At 42.9% G+C, this 20,388-nt stretch overlaps 4 protein-coding genes across 5 annotated transcripts; all 4 read right to left on the bottom strand.

Annotated features, from left to right (window-relative positions):
- Positions 1–46: 46 nt before the first annotated feature.
- On the bottom strand, positions 47–3,112 carry prozb (protein Z, vitamin K-dependent plasma glycoprotein b). Its single transcript, XM_044109654.1, has 8 exons — positions 2,788–3,112; positions 2,439–2,602; positions 2,341–2,365; positions 2,087–2,254; positions 1,885–2,016; positions 1,738–1,808; positions 1,513–1,651; positions 47–941 (listed from the first exon to the last, which is right to left on the bottom strand). The coding sequence occupies exons 1-8, from the start codon at positions 2,867–2,869 to the stop codon at positions 211–213; spliced, it is 1,512 nt and encodes a 503-aa protein (XP_043965589.1). The 5' UTR covers positions 2,870–3,112; the 3' UTR covers positions 47–210.
- Positions 3,113–3,741: 629 nt separating this feature from the next.
- On the bottom strand, positions 3,742–6,555 carry LOC122827093 (coagulation factor X-like). Its single transcript, XM_044109693.1, has 6 exons — positions 6,400–6,555; positions 5,440–5,562; positions 5,091–5,275; positions 4,902–5,019; positions 4,566–4,753; positions 3,742–4,486 (listed from the first exon to the last, which is right to left on the bottom strand). The coding sequence occupies exons 1-6, from the start codon at positions 6,467–6,469 to the stop codon at positions 4,067–4,069; spliced, it is 1,104 nt and encodes a 367-aa protein (XP_043965628.1). The 5' UTR covers positions 6,470–6,555; the 3' UTR covers positions 3,742–4,066.
- A 732-nt stretch (positions 6,556–7,287) lies between these two features.
- f10 (coagulation factor X) lies at positions 7,288–15,282 on the bottom strand. 2 transcript variants are annotated; one of them, XM_044109656.1, is made up of 9 exons: positions 15,098–15,260; positions 14,714–14,874; positions 14,587–14,611; positions 14,391–14,504; positions 13,858–13,989; positions 12,789–13,075; positions 8,649–8,766; positions 8,273–8,460; positions 7,288–8,102 (listed from the first exon to the last, which is right to left on the bottom strand). In XM_044109656.1, the coding sequence occupies exons 1-9, from the start codon at positions 15,159–15,161 to the stop codon at positions 7,686–7,688; spliced, it is 1,506 nt and encodes a 501-aa protein (XP_043965591.1). In that variant the 5' UTR covers positions 15,162–15,260; the 3' UTR covers positions 7,288–7,685. The 2 variants fall into 2 exon arrangements, with proteins under 2 accessions (XP_043965591.1, XP_043965590.1); XM_044109655.1 differs by lacking the exons at positions 7,288–8,102; positions 8,273–8,460; positions 8,649–8,766 and adding exons at positions 11,215–12,029; positions 12,200–12,387; positions 12,576–12,693 and having other exon boundaries at positions 15,098–15,282.
- A 2,116-nt stretch (positions 15,283–17,398) lies between these two features.
- On the bottom strand, positions 17,399–20,294 carry f7i (coagulation factor VIIi). Its single transcript, XM_044109671.1, has 8 exons — positions 20,139–20,294; positions 19,800–19,963; positions 19,684–19,708; positions 19,447–19,560; positions 19,062–19,199; positions 18,880–18,995; positions 18,575–18,695; positions 17,399–18,098 (listed from the first exon to the last, which is right to left on the bottom strand). The coding sequence occupies exons 1-8, from the start codon at positions 20,197–20,199 to the stop codon at positions 17,494–17,496; spliced, it is 1,344 nt and encodes a 447-aa protein (XP_043965606.1). The 5' UTR covers positions 20,200–20,294; the 3' UTR covers positions 17,399–17,493.
- Between the last annotated feature and the right edge of the window lie 94 nt (positions 20,295–20,388).

Here is a 20,388-nt window from a genome sequence, read left to right as displayed (position 1 = left end):
TCTGGATTATTTTATTGTGATGTTTTCTTAAAAAATGACAACAAACCAAGTTTTAAAAGGATTTATTTATCATCCAGTATTATCTATAATCAGTATAATCTATCAGTTCTGTGTTAAATCAGACTCAACAAATTTCCAATATTAATGAGGTCATTAAATCGCTGAGCGTCCAATAATTTAACGTTGAAGTGAATCGGAACCGTTGCGTTCTCAGCGGACCTCCGGGTATTCGCTGACCTGCGGGGTCATGTGATCCTCTGGCGCCTGCAGCCGCGGCCGGATCCAGTTCAGGTAGCGGGACACCTTGGTGAACACCTGACCGCGGCAGTCTAAGGTCGGAGACATCAGCAGCCCCGTCAGGAAGGCTGTTCCTTTCTCCACCGTGACGACCGCCGACCCCGGCAGCAGACCGCCGCACTGCAGCCTGCTGCCACCTGGTGGCGACACATGGTGTTGCTCCTTTAAGCTACGTTTGGAGTTTTCTGCTTCGCTTGACGACCTGGTGGGAAGGTTTTCAGTTTGAGTCCGGTTCCGGTTCAAAGCCGATGCTTTCTGAGTCACATTTAGCCTTTCTGGAGATCCGGTTTTGGGACGCGCCGATGGTCCGGTTCTTCTCGACCCGCCGTGGTTCCTCCTCCTCATGCAGAACATTTTGTTGCTCAGCGACTGCGAGACATTCAGCTCTCCTCGACATTCGTCCAGCGTCATGTAGACCAGCTCCTGGTTCTGGCCACGCCCCCTCCTGTCAGCCAATCCCGTCCTCCCAGAATGCATCAGGATGTTTTCACTGAAGTCCTTGGTGGGCAGGCAGAGGTGGGAGAGAGCGGGGCCAAAGGTCATGGGTGTGTCCAGCTCCAGCAGGGCGAGGTCAAAGTCGTGGTGATCAGATCGGAAACGTTCGTGGAGGAAGAGCGCTTGGACCTGGAAGACCTTCCCGTTACCTAGGAGACAAAATGCAAGAGGTAGAGTCATCTTTAATCTCTGTTTAACGTAGATAATCTGAGTTTAACAGAACCGTCTCTAACAAACACAACTCAGTGATGCGTTTGAATCCTTTATCCACTTGTTAAAACATTATTTTGTTGATCCAAGCTTTATGTTCTTCCAGACTTTCCCCTGGTGGGAACGAAACAGAACCAACAGTCAACTCCAAGTGAGAGAAACAGGCGAAGGACAGCAGCCATCGTCATCACAAGGACCAGCAGCTCTCGGTGTATTCATGGATTTGCAGCAAACATTTATAAAAGGTAAGAAGATTTGCATTCATATTCTTCATGAGTAAGAAAGATTAGTAAGGTGCATTATGGAGAAGGAACGCCTCTAATCACTAGGAAACATTGGGGAAATTGCTGCATTTTAGTGTATCAGTTTGTTTATTTCATCATCAGATTTGATCTCTGAGGAAAATCTTTGTTATTCCACCTCTTCTATTATTTTTGTTGCTATAGTTGAAAAGATGTTTGAATAAAACTGGATAAAGCTTTCAGACTGGAGCAATCAAGGTTGTAGTACCTGTGACAATGGAGAAGTGTGAGGGTCGGAGGTCGTCTGCTGAGTTGAGGAAGAGGCAGCGGGCGGCGGTCAGGATGTACCGCCGTCCGAGCACGACTCCGCCACACAGCTCCACCCGGCTGCTGTTGATCAGGGACACCTGCAAACATGAATCAAACCCACCAGCGGCCGCGTTTACTAATCTGAATGAGTCTGGGCTTTACGGATTGGCTGAGAGCTCGTTACCTGCCAGGGGCAGTTTCCATGGCGACAGATTGAAGTGTTGGTGTCATGGACTCTCCCACAGGGAAACTGGACTGTGGACAGAGAGACACAGTTATTCCCCCAGTCTGAGCTGGTTTGGGAAGCGATGCCTTGCTGGGGGGTTTTCACCTTCAGGCTGGCAGCTCCGCATGTCGCTCTGTAGTTCGAATCCCGACATGCATGAGCATTTGTAGGAGTGGAAGTCCGCCGTGCACAGCTGGTGGCATGTGTTGGAGCCTTGGGTCGGACACTCTGCTATCGCTAAGAGAGACGCTGTTGGATGAAACGGTTTGAAAACCACCGACGCCCCCAGCTGTGGCTGCGGCCTTACCTGGAGCTTTGTACTGAGGCTCCAGCAGCTCCTGCTCTGCAGCTTCAACTGGACCCAGTTCACAGATGTGTCCATAGTTGGGGGGGCTGCAGGCGCAGGAGAACCCCCCCACCTTATCCGTGCAGTTCCCCCCATTGAGGCAAGGGTTGGGAAGACACTGGTTTCCGTCTTGGAGCGCCGAAACAGATTCAGAACTTTAGAAACTGGAGGTCCAAGAAGAAGTTCGATGAATGTTGTCCTGGATCAGAACTCACCGTAGTAGATGGTCCAGAAGGATTTCTGTAGACGAACAAAGATTGGTTAGAATCAAAGGTCCAACGTCTCTGACTCGGCTTTCCTTCCTTGGACCCACCGTGCGCTCATCATCTTCAAACACTTCCCGCGCCTCCTCGTAGTTACACAGCTCCTCGTAGCACTCCCTCTCCAGGTTCCCCTGCAGGATCTCCTCCAGGAGGAACTGGTTGGCCCGTTTGGATCGCAGGAACACGGCCTGCGCCCCAGGAGCCACACGAAACCCTGGAAAAAATGAGAAACCCCAACTAACGCTGCAGCCAACTGGTCCTGATGGCATTAGGTTAAAAATATGAACCAAAGCAAAATAAATAACAATCATTTTAAATAATTTTAGGTAATTACAATCACATTATTTGAACAACTGGCCCTCGTAAGACCACAGAGTTTAAATTGATCCATTTTCTTACCGTCACTTTGACTGAACACCTGAAGGAAACATCCCAGAAGACAGACGGCGAGGAGAGACTCAGACATGATGTGGACTGCCATTACACTGACAGCACTGCTCACACACAACAAATACACACATGCATCCACAGCTCAGCTGGACTCAACAGCTGGACAATCCACTCTAATGCAATGATTCTCCCTTTCTTTCATATTCCAGCTAAATGTGGTGGAAAACCTCTGGAAATCATCTCTGTTGTGTTCCAGTAAAGCGTTCAGTGGGACAGAAACAGTTTTCAGGGATGGTTCTGCTCTGGTGGTGGACTCTGTTCCCCTAAATCACACAAAGAGGCTCTGGACAGAGCTGGCTTGTTTATTTCAGGCAAACATCCCAGAAATCAATCATTTAGTATCATCCAGAGACGCCAGTGCTCAGAAACTGCTGAAAGATAGAAAACCACATGCTACAAATTAAACTTGGACAAAAAAAGCATAAATCATACTTTATCACAAGATTAAGTCCAAATTTTACTTATTAACATTTTTATGCAGTGTTGAGCAGTGTTAAATAAAAAGTTAGCTGACTGTAACTCTAAAGCACTAATTATAAATATTAAATTCACAAACACTAAAGCACTGAACAATATTTAGCTGATGCTAATGCGCTTTTTCAATGCAAATTATATCTTCCCAGAAAGACTACAGTCTTCGAACACCAATTTAATTTTGACATAATTTACCTATAATGTCACTAAAGATTGCATTTATATCTTGTTCTCTACTGAATTTTATTTTGTTGATGTGTTTCTTAAAAATAACATCATGATTATAGACATCTACCTACTTAAATAGTTAATAAATAGTCAATAACCAAATCTTCAACTCAAGTGTCAAACTTTATTCAACTGAAAGTTTTCAAAACAGCCAAAAAATGTATTATATTTGTAAAAAAATAAACAAAACAAGACAGTGTTTCTTAGTTTTTGTTTCTATAATTCAAATCTTTATTTTAGTCACTGGATTATACAAAATACAGAAAAACATTTTTTTGACTAGACTAATCTTAATAGTGTTATTAGTTCTGGCAGCTACTGTAAGATGTATTTGCTACAAATGCTTCAACTAACAAGATTTTACTTTTATTAGTCGGTTCCATAACAAAACCAAAACAACACTGAAAGCCCAGGAGCCTAAACTAACAGCCCTGAGGGACTCCTCTCCATTAGCATGACGTATTTCAGTAGAAAGTTTCCATGTGTCTGAATTACAGAGGTACAGGAGTTGCTGGATGATTACCGTCTACAGACGGAACCGTTTGACGGCGCCGTGGTGCCTCTTCGTCCTGGTACCGCGCTTCTCTATCGGCGTCAGCTTCTTGATGCCCTCTTTGATCCAGCGGTTGAACTTAGACACTTGTGTGTAGATGCCAAACTTTCCTTTGTGGGTGTGACCTTTGCCCCAACTCCTGATCCCGGTGATGAAGAAGGTGCCATGGTAACGTGTGACATGCGGGCCGCCGCTGTCGCCCTGAAAGGAATCTTCCCCCATTGAGTCGTAGCCGGCGCAAAACATTCGTAAGGAGATGCTGAGCGGCGTTGAGTCCATGCAGGTTTGCCAATCCACGTAGGGCAGAAAGAGGCGTTGTAGGATGTCAGACGGTTGACCCTCACCGAGATATCCAAAACCGCTGACCAGCGCATCCGGCTGCCGCATCAGAACCTGCATGATCAAGACCAGATTCCTAATGTCTCAGAAAATACTGAATAATCTTTAGTCACTGACGCAGTAAAAGGTTTACCTTCTCCATGAAGTCTGGCTCCGGCATGCAGGCTGGCAGCATGTACCTGGTGAACCTGATGGGCGTGGCTAGTTTTACCAGAGCAACGTCATTGAAGTAGGTCTGTGGGCTGTAACCATGGTGAGTGACGATGGCGTCCGCCACATGCAAGGCTTCGTTACCACCACTGTGGGACGTGTTGAAGACACCTGGATACAGATTAGCGATATTGGAGTTATATAAGATATCCTGTAGTCCAAATTAAATCAAGATGTTTTGAACTGTTCACTTTATTCAAGACGGTTCTGGTATTTACATTAAACCTGCATCAGAAACTGTTTGGCTTGTTGAACCTACCGAGCCTGACTTTGAGGTACCGGGTTTGGGCCACGCACTGAGCCGCAGTCAGGATGATGTACTCGGTCAGAATCGTTCCCCCACAGAATCCGATGTTGTCCTCGTTGATCAGGAGAGCCTTTGGGGACAGAACAACCTGAAGGAGTGGACACATGGACTCGAACTGTCCTGCCATTGCTGAGTGTCTACCTGCCATGGACAGTGTCCTGGTGGACAGTCCTGTCCATTGATGGTCCCCGTCTGTGCTTCCCTGTCTGAGCTGATCTGACTGCTGCTGTTCCTCTGTTCCTCATGTTGCTCCTCTGTGAAGCTTCTCTTCTCGGTTCTGTTCTGTCCCTGGACATCAGTGACGATGGCGCCGCATCTAAAAGTCTCTGGGTGAGTTTGGAGGACAGGAACCATTAGGTGGTTGAGTTACTAGAAGAACCACTCTGGTGTTGCTCTAATTCAACAACATTTGAAGGAACTTATAAATTTAGGAGAAATTTCTCTCCTTGGTGTTTGGGATCAGGGCTGGTGGTCTGAAAGCTTCACTTACCATTGGAGTTGCAGGATTGGTTGTCCTGTGCCAGGAAGTAACCGTCAGCACAGGCACACACTACATTTCCTCCAACAACATGGCAGAAATGTTTACAGCCACCGTTCTCATTGTCGCAAAGACCTGGAAGACAAGGAGCAGAAATCCCAGTAGAACCAGCATCTTGAGAAGTTTTTAGAAGACATTTAGATGAAAACTGAAGACTTGATCTGGATTATCTGCTAATTTTAACGTCATCAACTCCAGTTCTTGGTTCCTTCATCTACAATAACATTGTTTTACCTCAACGATACCCACTGGGCAACACCTGTTTCCACCAGTGGCCACACTTTCACTAATGAGCTAATAGCATAGCTCAGCTTTGGTTTAGTGCTTTGCTAATTTTGAAAACAATTATCACACTTATCTTTCTCCTCAATTTTTCCAGATGAATACTGAAGTTAAATTTTACTTGCCTGTTTCAACCTTTCAGTTGAATAAATCTGTGCTAAAGTTTTGGTTATCGGCTGAAGAATTTCTTAATTAACTTTATTTCAAACAAAATAAACGTACAAGAGAACAAGATGTAGACATAAATACAATATCTTACAGAATTATATCTATCATTATTTAGCATTATAAAGGCTAAAGGTTATGATCAGTACTTTAGGGTTAGTGCAGCTAACTTCTTAGTTAGCATTGCATGTTTCTCTTTCACCCCAATAATCTGCAGTGATAAAATATTTTCAGATATTGATCAGTATCCTCTTGTGACACATTAACAAGTTTTCCCCTGTGAAACGAACCCCAGAACCAGAACCCATCTTTGAATATTTCTAGTGTTGGTTGTGGAGAAACTCAAGTACTCAAACAAATATGAATGCTTTTCCAGCTCTAGTTAACTCCAGTTAACCAACTCTAGTTAACCAACACAGAACATGACAAAGTGATCAAGGCTAATGAACACGGTGGATCTCTCACCTTTGTCTTGGCTGAACACCTGGAGGAAGGAACCTCCCAGGAGGCAGATGGCGAGCAGAAACACAGACATGATGTTTGATGGCTTCAGCTCTGACTCAGCTGCTCACACTCAACAAATACACCAACAGGACCAGCAGGGACTCACTTAATGTGGACACAGGTGAATAAATGGCTGGACTTTAACTCATCCTCAATCTGTTGTAACCTGACTATCCAGAGAAACATCAGTTACCCTGTTCCCTAAAGTGCAACAGTGACTTAATTGCTCTAATTAGGTGTTTATTACCGCTGAGCTCTGAGTCACTTTGGAAATGTTGTGTCAACAGACTTCAGGTTGGTTCTGTAAAGAGATTCATGAAAAACAAGTTCTTCTTCAACGGACTCTGTTCCTCTAAGTCTGTCAAAACAAGCAGCAGCTTCGACCTCTGAACCCTCAACGTTCAGGTTGTTGTTGATTTCAGGTAAACACAGAGGGACTTCAAGATCAATAAATCTGAATTTTTCACTGATCTGGGCCTCAAAGCAGAACTGGTTCTGATGTGAGTAGATGGGGTATTAATCTCCAGTGTTTATCCAAAAAAAGATAAATCTTAAATTAATATCCTTACAATCAACAAAAACTTTAATTTTTCAGTAATGTAGCAGAAAAAAGTAACATAGCTACAAAATTCTGATTTACATTAATTTAAGATAGAAATATGTGACAAAAATCAATCTAAATTTAGTTATAATTGGTTTATTTAGTGAATAAATATGACATTCAGTAAATATTCTTTAAATTTATGTAAATTTTTTATTTTTATTTAAATTTGTTGAATGTGTTTGCCTTTATTTTGTTGAAGATTAGCCAAGACAGATGTTAAAGAATACAAGCAAACAGAAATGTAATTGTTTTCTAGGTGTTTAATAATTCTGTCCAGCAAACCTTTACATCAGAATAGCAGGTTTTTAAGTTTGTGTGTTATAGCTTCTAAAACTATTGGTCCAGAAAGAAAAGCTCAAGTTAAAGGAAATACATTTCTGAGCAGTTTTTCAAGTGGAAAAAGTAAATTAAACACTTATTTCTTTATTAAATGTCAACTCTTTCTGCAACCTAAAATATTCAAATCAACAATGCAGCTTAAACAAAACAGAAAATGAAGGGACACAAAGTATCAACCTCGAGGAACTCCATCTGTACTCGAAAAGGCATGTCGCTCCTTACAAATTGATCACTTGTTTGGCTATAGCATGGCCATTTTAAAGTGATTACATGATTACATTGTCAGCGGGTTGCTCTAGCTAGCTTAAAGGTACAGCCTCTTGATGGCGCCATGGTCCCTCCTTTGTCGGTTCTCTACTCTGGGTGTCAGCTTCTTGATGCCTTCTCTGATCCAGTTGATGAATTTAGACACTTGCGTATAGACGCCGTATTTCCCTTTGCGTGCGCACCCTTCGCCCCAGCTCACGATGCCGGTGATGAAGTAGGTGTCATGGTAACGTGTGACATGCGGGCCGCCGCTGTCACCCTGGCAGGCATCCTTAGCGATTGTGTCGTAGCCGGCGCAAAACATGCGCATAGATATGCGCAACTGGGTGGATTCAATGCAGGTGAGCCGGTCCACGTAGGGCACGGAGAGGCGTTGTAGGATCGTAGATGTTTCTCGACCCTCACCAAGCCGACCAAAACCGCTGACCAGACCGTCCCTCTGACGCATCAGGACCTGCAACAGAAAACAACACAAATCTTTAAAGCTTTTGTTTAGTTTAGCGAAACCTATCATCAAACAAAACAATCAATATACAAATATCATCTGTTGTTTCCCTGATTTATCCTGCTCTCATTTTATAGAAAACCTGATTAACCACAGCAGAAACCTTGGATAATTCTTACGTTTTCTGCAAAATCTGGTTGCGGTATGCAGGCCGGGAGGATGTATTTGTTGAACCTGATGGGCTTGGACAGTCTTACGAGTGCGATGTCGTTGTTGTGAGTTTCTGGGTTGTACTTGAAGTGGGAGATGATCGCATCCACCTCATGGGACATTTCCCAACTGGTTTGTTGTGTGGTGTTGTGTTCACCTGGAAACACAGAGATTATAATGCGTCACTCACCTGGTCAAAGTCACGTTTCATTTCAATAACTAAAGATTTAAACTACAGGTATATTACATTTAAAGACTCTTAATGTGATATGATGCTTATAAAAGAAGTAGCATAAATATTTGAAAAGGTAAAGAGGAAGTTCCAGTTTGACTGGTCGGACCTACCAAGTTTGACGATGAAGTAACGTGATTGGTTCATGCAGTGAGCCGCAGTCAGGATGATGTACTCGGTCAGAATCGTTCCCCCACAGAATCCGATGTTGTCCTCGTTGATCAGGAGAGCCTTTTGGGACAGAACAACCTGAAGGAGTGGACACATGGACTCGAACTGTCCTGCCATTGCTGAGTGTCTACCTGCCATGGACAGTGTCCTGGTGGACAGTCCTGTCCATTGATGGTCCCCGTCTGTGCTTCCCTGTCTGAGCTGATCTGACTGCTGCTGTTCCTCTGTTCCTCATGTTGCTCCTCTGTGAAGCTTCTCTTCTCGGTTCTGTTCTGTCCCTGGACATCAGTGACGATGGCGCCGCATCTGAAAGTCTCTGAGTGAGTTTGGAGGACAGGAACCATCAGGTGGTTGAGTTACTAGAAGAACCACTCTGGTGTTGGTCTAATTCAACAACATTTGAAGGAACTTATAAATTTAGGAGAAATTTCTCTCCTTGGTGTTTGGGATCAGGGCTGATGGTCTGAAAGCTTCTCTTACCATTGGAGTTGCAGGATTGGTTGTCCTGTGCCAGGAAGTAACCGTCAGCACAGGCACATACTACATTTCCTCCAACAACATGGCAGAAATGTTCACAGCCACCGTTCTCATTGTCGCAAAGACCTGCAAGACAAGGAGCAAAAATCCCAGTAAAACCAGCATCTTGAGAAGTTTTCAGAAGACATTTAGATGAAAACTGAAGACTTGATCTGGATTATCTGCTAATTTTAACATCATCAACTCCAGTTCTTGGTTCCTTCATCTCCGATAACATTGTTTTACCTCAACGATACCCACTGGGCAACACCTGTTTCCACCAGTGGCCACACTTTCACTAATGAGCTAATAGCATAGCTCAGCTTTGGTTTAGTGCTTTGCTAATTTTGAAAACAATTATCACACTTATCTTTCTCCTCAATTTTTCCAGATGAATACTGAAGTTAAATTTTACTTGCCTGTTTTTTAACCTTTCAGTTGAATAAATCTGTAGTAAAGTTTTGGTTATCGGCTGAAGAATTTCTTAATTAACTTTATTTCAAACAAAATAAACTTACAAGAGAACAAGATGTAGACATAAATACAATATCTTACAGCATTATATCTATCATTATTTAGCATTATAAAGGCTAAAGGTTATGATCAGTACTTTAGGGTTAGTGCAGCTAACTTCTTAGTTAGCATTGCATGTTTCTCTTTCACCCCAATAATCTGCAGTGATAAAATATTTTCAGATATTGATCAGTATCCTCTTGTGACACATTAACAAGTTTTCCCCTGTGAAACGAACCCCAGAACCAGAACCCATCTTTGAATATTTCTAGTGTTGGTTGTGGAGAAACTCAAGTACTCAAACAAATATGAATGCTTTTCCAGCTCTAGTTAACTCCAGTTAACCAACTCTAGTTAACCAACACAGAACGTGACAAAGTGATCAAGGCTAATGAACACGGTGGATCTCTCACCTTTGTCTTGGCTGAACACCTGGAGGAAGGAACCTCCCAGGAGGCAGATGGCGAGCAGAAACACAGACATGATGTTTGATGGCTTCAGCTCTGACTCAGCTGCTCACACTCAACAAATACACCAACAGGACCAGCAGGGACTCACTTAATGTGGACACAGGTGAATAAATGACTGGACTTTAACTCATCCTCAATCTGTTGTAACCTGACTATCCAGAGAAACATCAGTTACCCTGTTCCCTAAAGTGCAACAGTGACTTAATTGCTCTAATTAGGTGTTTATTACCGCTGAGCTCTGAGTCACTTTGGAAATGTTGTGTCAACAGACTTCAGGTTGGTTCTGTAAAGAGATTTATGAAAAACAAGTTCTTCTTCAACGGACTCTGTTCCTCTAAGTCCGTCAAAACAAGCATCAGCTTCGACCTCTGAACCCTCAACGTTCAGTTTGTTGTTGATTTCAGGTAAACACAGAGGGACTTCAAGATCAATAAATCTGAATTTTTCACTGATCTGGGCCTCAAAGCAGAACTGGTTCTGATGTGAGTAGATGGGGTATTAATCTTCAGTGTTTATCCAAAAAGAGATAAATCTTAAATTAATATCCTTACAATCAACAAAAACTTTAATTTTTCAGTAAGGTAGCAGAAAAACGTAACAGCTACAAAATTCTGATTTACATTAATTTAAGATAGAAATATGTGACAAAAATCAATCTAAATTTAGTTATAATTGGTTTATTTCTAATTAGGTTTATAAATATTTTCTACATCAATTCCAAATTGATTTAAATTCAAGCAATTTTAATAATTCTGTAGGTTAGAGCTAAAAAAACATTTTACATTATAAATTAAATATAATTAAAGTTTTGTTTTTTTATTTAGTCATTTTTATTTGTAATATTTGTTTTGCATGCTTGAATAAGTGAATAAATGTGACATTCAGTAAATATTCTTTAAATTTATGTACATTTTTTATTTTTATTTAAATTTGTTGAATGTGTTTGCCTTTATTTTGTTGAAGATTAGCCAAGACAGATGTTAAAGAATACAAGCAAACAGAAATGTAATTGTTTTCTAGGTGTTTAATAATTCTGTCCAGCAAACCTTTACATCAGAATAGCAGGTTTTTAAGTTTGTGTGTTATAGCTTCTAAAACTATTGGTCCAGAAAGAAAAGCTCAAGTTAAAGGAAATACATTTCTGAGCAGTTTTTCAAGTGGAAAAAGTAAATTAAACACTTATTTCTTTATTAAATGTCAACTCTTTCTGCAACCTAAAATATTCAAATCAACAATGCAGCTTAAACAAAACAGAAAATGAAGGGACACAAAGTATCAACCTTGAGGAACTCCATCTGTACTCGAAAAGGCATGTCGCTCCTTACAAATTGATCACTTGTTTGGCTATAACATGGCCATTTTAAAGTGATTACATGATTACATTCTCAGCGGGTTGTTCTAGCTAGCTTAAAGGTACAGCCTCTTGATGGCGCCATGGTCCCTCCTTTGTCGGTTCTCTACTCTGGGTGTCAGCTTCTTGATGCCTTCTCTGATCCAGTGGATGTATTTAGACACTTGCGTATAGACGCCGTATTTCCCTTTGCGTGCGCACCCTTCGCCCCAGCTCACGATGCCGGTGATGAAGTAGGTGTCATGGTAACGTGTGACATGCGGGCCGCCGCTGTCACCCTGGCAGGCATCCTTAGCGATTGTGTCGTAGCCGGCGCAAAACATGCGCATAGATATGCGCAACTGGGTGGATTCAATGCAGGTGAGCCGGTCCACGTAGGGCACGGAGAGGCGTTGTAGGATCGTAGATGTTTCTCGACCCTCACCAAGCCGACCAAAACCGCTGACCAGACCGTCCCTCTGACGCATCAGGACCTGCAACAGAAAACAACACAAATCTTTAAAGCTTTTGTTTAGTTTAGCGAAACCTATCATCAAACAAAACAATCAATATACAAATATCATCTGTTGTTTCCCTGATTTATCCTGCTCTCATTTTATAGAAAACCTGATTAACCACAGCAGAAACCTTGGATTATTCTTACGTTTTCTGCAAAATCTGGTTGCGGTATGCAGGCCGGGAGGATGTATTTGTTGAACCTGATGGGCTTGGACAGTCTTACGAGTGCGATGTCGTTGTTGTAAGTTTCTGGGTTGTACTTGTAGTGGGAGACGATCACATCCACCTCATGGGACATTTCCCAACTGGTTTGTTGTGTGGTGTTGTGTTCACCTGGAAACACAGAGATTATAATGCGTCACTCACCTGGTCAAAGTCACGTTTCATTTCAATAACTAAAGATTTAAACTACAGGTATATTACATTTAAAGACTCTTAATGTGATATGATGCTTATAAAAGAAGTAGCATAAATATTTGAAAAGGTAAAGAGGAAGTTCCAGTTTGACTGGTCGGACCTACCAAGTTTGACGATGAAGTAACGTGATTGGTTCATGCAGTGAGCCGCAGTCAGGATGATGTACTCGGTCAGAATCGTTCCCCCACAGAATCCGATGTTGTCCTCATTGATCAGTAGAGCCTAGCAGGACACAACAAGCTCCAGCAATGGCATAGTTCTACCAGAATCTGTGACCAGAACACAACATTCTGATCATCACTTTGTTGTGTGACTACCTGCCATGGACATTCTCCTGCTGGACAGTCCTCTCCATCGACAATCCGAACTGTCCCCGACCTGTCAATGGTACCTGAACTCATCAAATCGGGCATAGGAGCTGGGAGCTGGCTGCTGATGTCTCTGGACCAGAACGGATCATCAGTGTCAAGGATGTTCTTTTGCTCTGTAGAGTTTGCAGTGTTGTTCAGCTTGGGGGCTTTCACTTCTTCCATGTTCTGATCTCCAGGCTCCACGAGTGACCGCCGGACCTTGTTGCTGACGAGGACACCACATTTAAAAGGCTCTGCAAGAGTTTGTTGGATGTTTAGAGTTCAGCAGGTCTTAACTGGTTCAGAGATGATTCTTTGATGTCTGAAGCTCTGGTTTGCTATATTGCTTCCAGAGATTTTTCTATCATCATATGTGTGTGTTCACTGAGCACATTCATTACTTTTTACTGGTAGAGTAATGAAAACAACAAAACTGCCAGTCCAGAAGCCAAATGTTTCCAGAACCCGTGTGGGATCATCGTCCTGTCGTTGACCTAAACTGTTTCTGGATCTTAACGATCATCATGTTCATTGGAGGTGAAGCCAAATAGATTGAAGGTCTGTCTCATTGTGCCATCACTGGTGTTCATGAGTTCTAAGGCTCACCTTGGCACCATCATGTTAAAGGTCACACCAGGCTTAAGCCATAGTGGTTACTGTGTTGTTCCCCTGATCTCGGATCTGGTGTTGTTTAGAAAGGATTCTGAAAACTTCCCTAGTATGTCTGGATGTACAATTATCCATTTTATATCTCTATTGAGGTTCTTGGGCATTCACTTGGCTGTGGGTGTCAGTCAAACAGATGTCTTTGCATGGGACTCATCAAAAAAATAAGGACTATCCAATGGTTTATGGGAATTTACATTTTCTTGGAAGCTGTATTTTTGGCCCTGTCAAGAATTGGAATAAAATCCCCAATAAATCCAATCTTCTGCATCCCATTGTTGAATTTAAAGGTGCTTGCAGTTGTATGTTGTTTGATCACTTGCCCAGATCTCCTGTGTTCAACCTGGATCATCAGATGTGTTTTTCTTACCATTGGATTCACAGGACTTTCCATTTTGACCCAAGAAGTATCCATCAGCACACGAGCACTCAACATTTCTGTTGGCAACGCGGCAGAAGTGATCACAGCCGCCGTTATCATTTTCACAGAGCTTTGGGATAACTGAAAAGGCACAGATACTACAGCAATTAAAGTATGTATGCAGCACCACTGAAAACACTGTAGAGGGTATGTTGGGACAATCGGTGGTGCGGTAACTCTGGAACAGAAAGAATACCGAACGGCGCCCATGTTTATTTGCAAGAGTCAGGAACGTGTGACCTTGGAAGTCTTTGAGGTCCATGGTCTGTATCTTCTCAACACCTGATCAGGTTGAGTTTCAACAGCAACAGCTTTTAAAATCACCTGATCTGCTTAGAAGACCAGGCAAAAGGATTCAGAGGACGTTGCCAAAGGGTTCCTCAAACCTCCTCAAGTCTTCATAGTAGCTGAAGACTAATGGATGGACGTTCTGTTACTGTATCACCCAACTTTTACCGTTTGGATTGACTCTTCTGCTTTACCAATTTCACAGTTGAAGCCCTTGTATCCCTCCTGGCAGTAGCACTTGTAGCTTCCAATCGTATCCGTGCACTGACCGCCATTAGCACAGGGTTTGGACAGACAGGCGTCGCCATCTGTAGAAAGGACAAGGTCACGTCAGTTAGATCCCAGAACACTAGAAGTTGCTTGGTTTGGGGTTTTGAAGAGGAACCTTACCCACATATACGGCCCAGAACTCATCCTGATGGAAGACCAGCAGAATAAAAGGGTTTAATACAGAATTATGAGAAGTTTTCTGACAAACTTTCTTTGCATTTTGATGAAAACGTCTTTAGATTCATACAGTTCTCTCTTTATCTTCAAAGATCTCTCGTGCTTCCTCCCAGCTGCAGCGCTCCTCGTTGCACTCCCTCTCCATGTTGCCTTGTTTAAGTTCCTCCAGAAAGCTGTTGGCCCGTCTCAGTCTGGTCAGAACCTGGTTGGCCTCCCTGCCGTCCAGGAAAACTGGGATAGGGAACAGAAACGGATCCATGGCAACCTGAGACTAGAAACGCTCCAGATGCTTCCCATGCAAACCTCAAAACATATTGTCCTGAGGTCAAGTGTTGCTAACTGTCAATCAACAACGTCCCCATTCCTCCACACACACAACCACACACACTCCACCTTCCTCCCCACCACCCTCCTCTTCATCAGTCCTGACACCTGAATGTGGATCTCAACGTACCGTGAGCAGCCGTGAGGTGAAGCAGCAGCACGAGGCCCAGGGTTGGTGGTAGAGTCCGAAACATGGTTCCTGTTGGAGAACCTTCACTGTCCTGGATCGCAGTAATGGAGTCTGACTGCAGCAGGCAGGCAGAGAGGGCAACGAACTGCCTGAGCTGGGGGAGGAAGGTTTGGTCTGGGCGGGCTTTATCTCAGGCTTCCTGCTCCAAATATCAGACCTTCAGCACTCCTTTAGGGAAAACTGCAACTCCCACACTGCTTTGCAGTAGAAACAGGGAGGCTTGTGGTTCTGGTGAAGGGATAAAGTAGCCTCTGTTCATTTTTAGAGAAAGCAACAAACTTTGTTCATCAGAATCCTGGTTTCAGTCCAGATTTTCTGCTTCTGTTGTTGGATTTTCCTGAAGGAGTAAAAGAGAAGATAAGCAGTTTAATCTCATCCTTGTACTCGGCTATCAGTTTGTTCTGATTGTTCATTCATTATCAGCAAAAAGCAATTCCTGCTTCTGTCTCTTTAACACCCAAAGCCGATTCATTCAAACTTAAATAACTACGGTTTTTAATGAATGATAAATACTGCATTAATCAATAAATACACACATGAAAGGAAACAAAATAAATCTATAAAGTAATGTAATGATGAGCTTATTTCTCATAAAATAGTTTGAAATAAAACAGTCAAAAATAAAACACCCTGAAATAAAGTTTGTTTACAAAACAAATGTCAAAAAATCAAACTTAATTAAATGAATAAATAAATACTTAAATATATTTAATTAGTAGATTAAACCTATTAATGAAATAAGCTTCCCATTAAAAATAGAAATATATTTATCTTGTTTTCATTTAATGGAAACTTTTATTTATTTGATGTGGCATTTTTTTTTATTAATTAATTATAAATATTTATTTTAAGACCAATCCAAACCCTTATTGGAATATAAGAATATCAAATAAAAACAGCCTGAAATAAAAGTGGAATAAAAAAGTAGCATTACAAAATAAAACACAATTAATGAAATAAATAAAACTGATTGACAAATTTAGCTTCCCATATTTTTTGCATTTATCTAGCTTTCATAGTTAATTACTTGTTAAAAGTATTAATTTCTATATTTAATTTTGAATGAAATGGCTGCTGTTTCTTTAAGCTCATTTTTCTCTGATTGGTCCGATTTTTCCCTGAAGCGACTTCGGCTTCAGCCTGTTGTTGTGGATCCATGGAGGTTAAAGTTAAACTCCGACCTCTGAGTTTACACCACAGAAGAAGAGCAGACTTCCAGTAAACACCGTCAGAGCTCTGACTCATCATGAACTTCACCATCTTGTCTCGGTGAACCAGCCAATCAGCTGGAAGCTCCCGGAGGCTGGAGGACCAGAGTCCAGCCTGGGATCTGTTTACCCAGCAGAGCTGAACGATGCTGTTACAGGAACTCATCAACTCCTCCTGAAGGAGCTGGAGTAACTGGATCAGGACTTTGTGGTGGATTCTCTGACTTTACTGTCCTTCAGCCAGAAAGTCTCTAGCTTTCTCAGGCTTGCAAACTTCTCCCTTTGTCCTCCAACGTATTAATTGTCATTATACCCAAACATCTCAGTCTTAGACTCACCTAACCAGAAGTTAAGGCCTTGGTCCCTGAGTGTATTTCCATTCTGTAATCTGGCTTTTTATGTCAGTTTAGAGAAATGGCTTCTTCCTTTGTGAGCGGCCATCCAGCCCAGGTTGGTAAAGGACCTCTGTTACGCCCCTGACTCTCCAGGCCCTTACAAAAAAATCCCATGAAAATCACATGTGATTTTACCACGAAACATTCCAAAATCACACGTATTCATGTGCTTTCACATGTGATTCATATCATTCACATGTAAAAATTTGTGTGAACCACATGTGATCACATGTGAAAGTCACATGTGATTTTCATGGGATTTTTTTGTAAGGGGGGCAGTTGTGGATCTCCGTAGGTGTGGGGGTTCACCTGGCTGAGTGAGAGGAGTGACGGTGTGATGATGTACGGTTTGTGTGAGCAGCAGGATCTAAAAACCTTTTCAGTTCTGATGAGAAGATTGAGAAAGTTGCATGTAATATAAATTTCAAACAGGAAATTGATTAGACTTCAAGTTTGCACACAGGCTTGATTGACAGCGCTAAGACCCGCCTCCTGGCTCTGATTGGTTGTTTCTAGTTAACACTAGGAGAAGGCAGAGGAGCTGGATAGTGACAGTTTAAACAAATATGTAACAAAATACTTTTATATCAAAGTTAAATACTACAGCTTTAAATCGTAAGAATTTCAGAAATCAGAGATGTTTTCATTCCATGGTTTATTTGTTTATGTTGCATCCTGAGAACAGATGGAATAACTTTGTCTGTCGTACAACATTTTGAATCTTTGGCTGATTTTAAACTTTTGTTTGCTCCTGCAGGACATCCAGAGTCGGTGTCTTCTTTATGGTTTCCTCCACCCAGTCTACAAACATGGCCACCTTGGTGTAGACCCCGTAGTACCCCGGTTGAGAACAGCCCCGCCCCCAGGCGACCACGCCCATCAGGAAGCTGGTGGAGCCGTATTCGGTGACCAGCGGACTACCGTCGTTGCCACGGCAACTCTCCTGCGTTCCATCCAGGTACCCGGCGCACAGCATGTTGTCGGTGAAGTTGAATTTGGCTTTCTGGGAGCACTGGGAGTTCTGGATGATGGGGACGTTCAACTTACGGAGGATGGGGGAGAGCGGGTGGCCCGAGGAGGCGAAGGCGTTCCCCCCGGTGGTCCTCTTGCCCCAGCCGGACACGATGTGGTATCGGACCGGCAGCAGCTCTCGTTCAGCAAAGTCTTTGGTGGGAAGGCAGATGGGGACAGCGTATCGGCTCAGAGAGACAGACGCGTTCATCCGGACCAGGGCGATGTCGCTGTCGCCTGTTGCCGGGTCGTAGTTTTCATGGGGAATCGCCACGTTAGCGTCAAATGTTTGCTCTGTGTCACCTTTCATGTCCAGATTGTTTTCACCTGGTCAGCAAAGACAGATTTTATTCTAAATCACAACTACACTGAAAAATGCACCAAATTTTGAATCAGTAAAAGGTCTGAAAATTACAGAAGAGTTCATCTGCAAAAGCTTGGAAATATATTCAAGAGCAGTTTCCAAATGGGAAAACATTCCCGTTTATTAAAACCAAAATAAAGCACCATTTAGTCATAATCTGCCATCATTAAAATGAGAAACTTTCTCACCAAATTCAGGTTTTCTTCATTTTAACAAGGAACGTTTTAGTCTGAAGAAGAAATTAACTCTTATGTTTTAGCCAGGTCCGTGATCCTGAATTTATTTCCAAGCTCTGGCAGTTTAACGCTTTTGTACAAAATGACAAACGTTATCCAGAGTACATATTTTTTACAAACCTTTTACTAAATATAATAGCCATTTTGTTCCCTAAATAGTTTGTGGAGTGCCGATAATTAAAGGTGATTAAAGTTCAGATTACCTGCCACCACAACGAGCTGCTGGAGGCTCTTCCCATGAACGCAGTGGGCCGCGGTGATGACCCAGTCCGGTCGGACCAGAACTCCACCGCAGTGGCTGCTTCCATTCAGCTTAATCAGAACCTGTTGAAGAACATTAACAGCTACGTATCGAACCTTCCAGCTCATTTCCAGACGTCCCTCTAAAACAGTCTGGTTGATTGGAAGTTAAACTTTCCCACAAACAAACCAACCGATTGGTTTAAGAAGGACCTGAACGTAGCAGCAGCCTGCAGGGGGCGCCACTGTGAGGTGCAGCAGTGTTTACCTGCCAGGGGCAGTCTCCATGGTTACAGTACTTAGCTCCCACCAGCATGACCTGATCCTGCATGGTCTGGTTGGGTCCGGTTACTGGGGAGGTCACCCGGCCGCAGGGGAACGCCACTGAACACAATCACATCGTCAGCAAACATCCAACTAAACTAGAGGGCGCTGTAACCTTTCCTTCACCTTTAGGGACGCATTTCTTTCCATCGTCTGCCAGCTGGTACCCGTCAGCACAGAAACATTTACGTCTCGCTCCAGAACCGTTGCAGAAATGCTCACAGTATCCATTCTGGTACAGGCAACCCAGCGAGTCTTCAAAAACTGGAAATAAAAGCTTGTGCAGCAGAGGAGCTGTTTTCTCCACATTTAGACATCTAAAATAACCAATTATACAGATGAACTCAGTTTTAATTTAGTAAAACCTGAGCTAGATGGCTACTCTACTCCATCTATGATCACTCACTGAACGTCAGCTGGATGACCTCTTGGCGTTTCCAAATGTAATTTAACATGAGTATAGGAAAAACTCCAGAAACATCTACAAATATTAAAATAAATGCAGCGTTACCTATTTGACAGTACCGTCCCTCATATCCCTCCGGACACTGACATTCATAGCTGGCTCCCATATAGATACACGTCCCGTTGTTAAAGCACGGGTTCACCAGGCAGGGGTCCCGTTCTGACAGAACAGATTGTAATAATTGTAGGGTCCAAATTAATGAAGGTTGACTTCAGTTTCAGCAGATTTGTTGGATCCTGACGGACAATGTATCAGTCAGGGTGAGCGCTGTAAGATACTTACTATCATAAGTTTTCCAGAAGTTCCTCTGAAACCAAACAGAGAGTTTGTCAGTGTTTTTATTCTCTGTACACCAGCAGGTGCAGCAGAGATCCAGTCGTTGGTGACGAGCTGCTCACCGTCTGCTGGTCGTCCTCGAAGACTTCCCGCGCCTCCTCGTAGTCGCAGATCTCCTCGATGCATTCCCTCTCCAGGTTTCCCTGCTTCACCTCCTCCAGGAAGCCGCTGTTCGCTCTCCTCCATCTGCGCAGCACCGAGGCGGCTTCATGTTTCTCTACAAACACTGCAGACGGTGCATCCATTCGTTCGTTACTCACCTTCACAGCATTTTCTTTAATTAATGCATGAACACAGTAGCTGCTGTTTATTTAATCAACTTCTGGGATTAAATCTTAAAACAAGCCATTCAGGTGTGTTTCTAAAAGCAGAAACCTGAGGTAATGGATGTTTTGTCTGACCTTCAGCAGCGTGGACGGCCCAGAGCAGAGCAGAAACCAGGCAGAAGCTCCTCAGCAGCATGTCTGCAGTGTTGAACGTGGCAGAGAAAATCAGGACTGAGATCAGACGCAGTTCAGCTCTGGAGCCTCAATCTGCTCTGCAAACAAAGATCCATGGTACTTTGGCCGCTTTTCACTCACTGTACACAAGCAGTATGGAAAAGTACTTCACAGTTACTGCAGAAGTATGACTACTGAAGCTGGATTAGCT

Source organism: Gambusia affinis, linkage group LG24 (genome assembly GCF_019740435.1).
Source record: "Gambusia affinis linkage group LG24, SWU_Gaff_1.0, whole genome shotgun sequence".
NCBI classification, from domain to species: Eukaryota; Metazoa; Chordata; class Actinopteri; order Cyprinodontiformes; family Poeciliidae; genus Gambusia; species Gambusia affinis.
The sequence above is the reverse complement of the archived record's forward strand: the minus strand, read 5'-3'. Positions and strand labels throughout refer to the sequence as shown.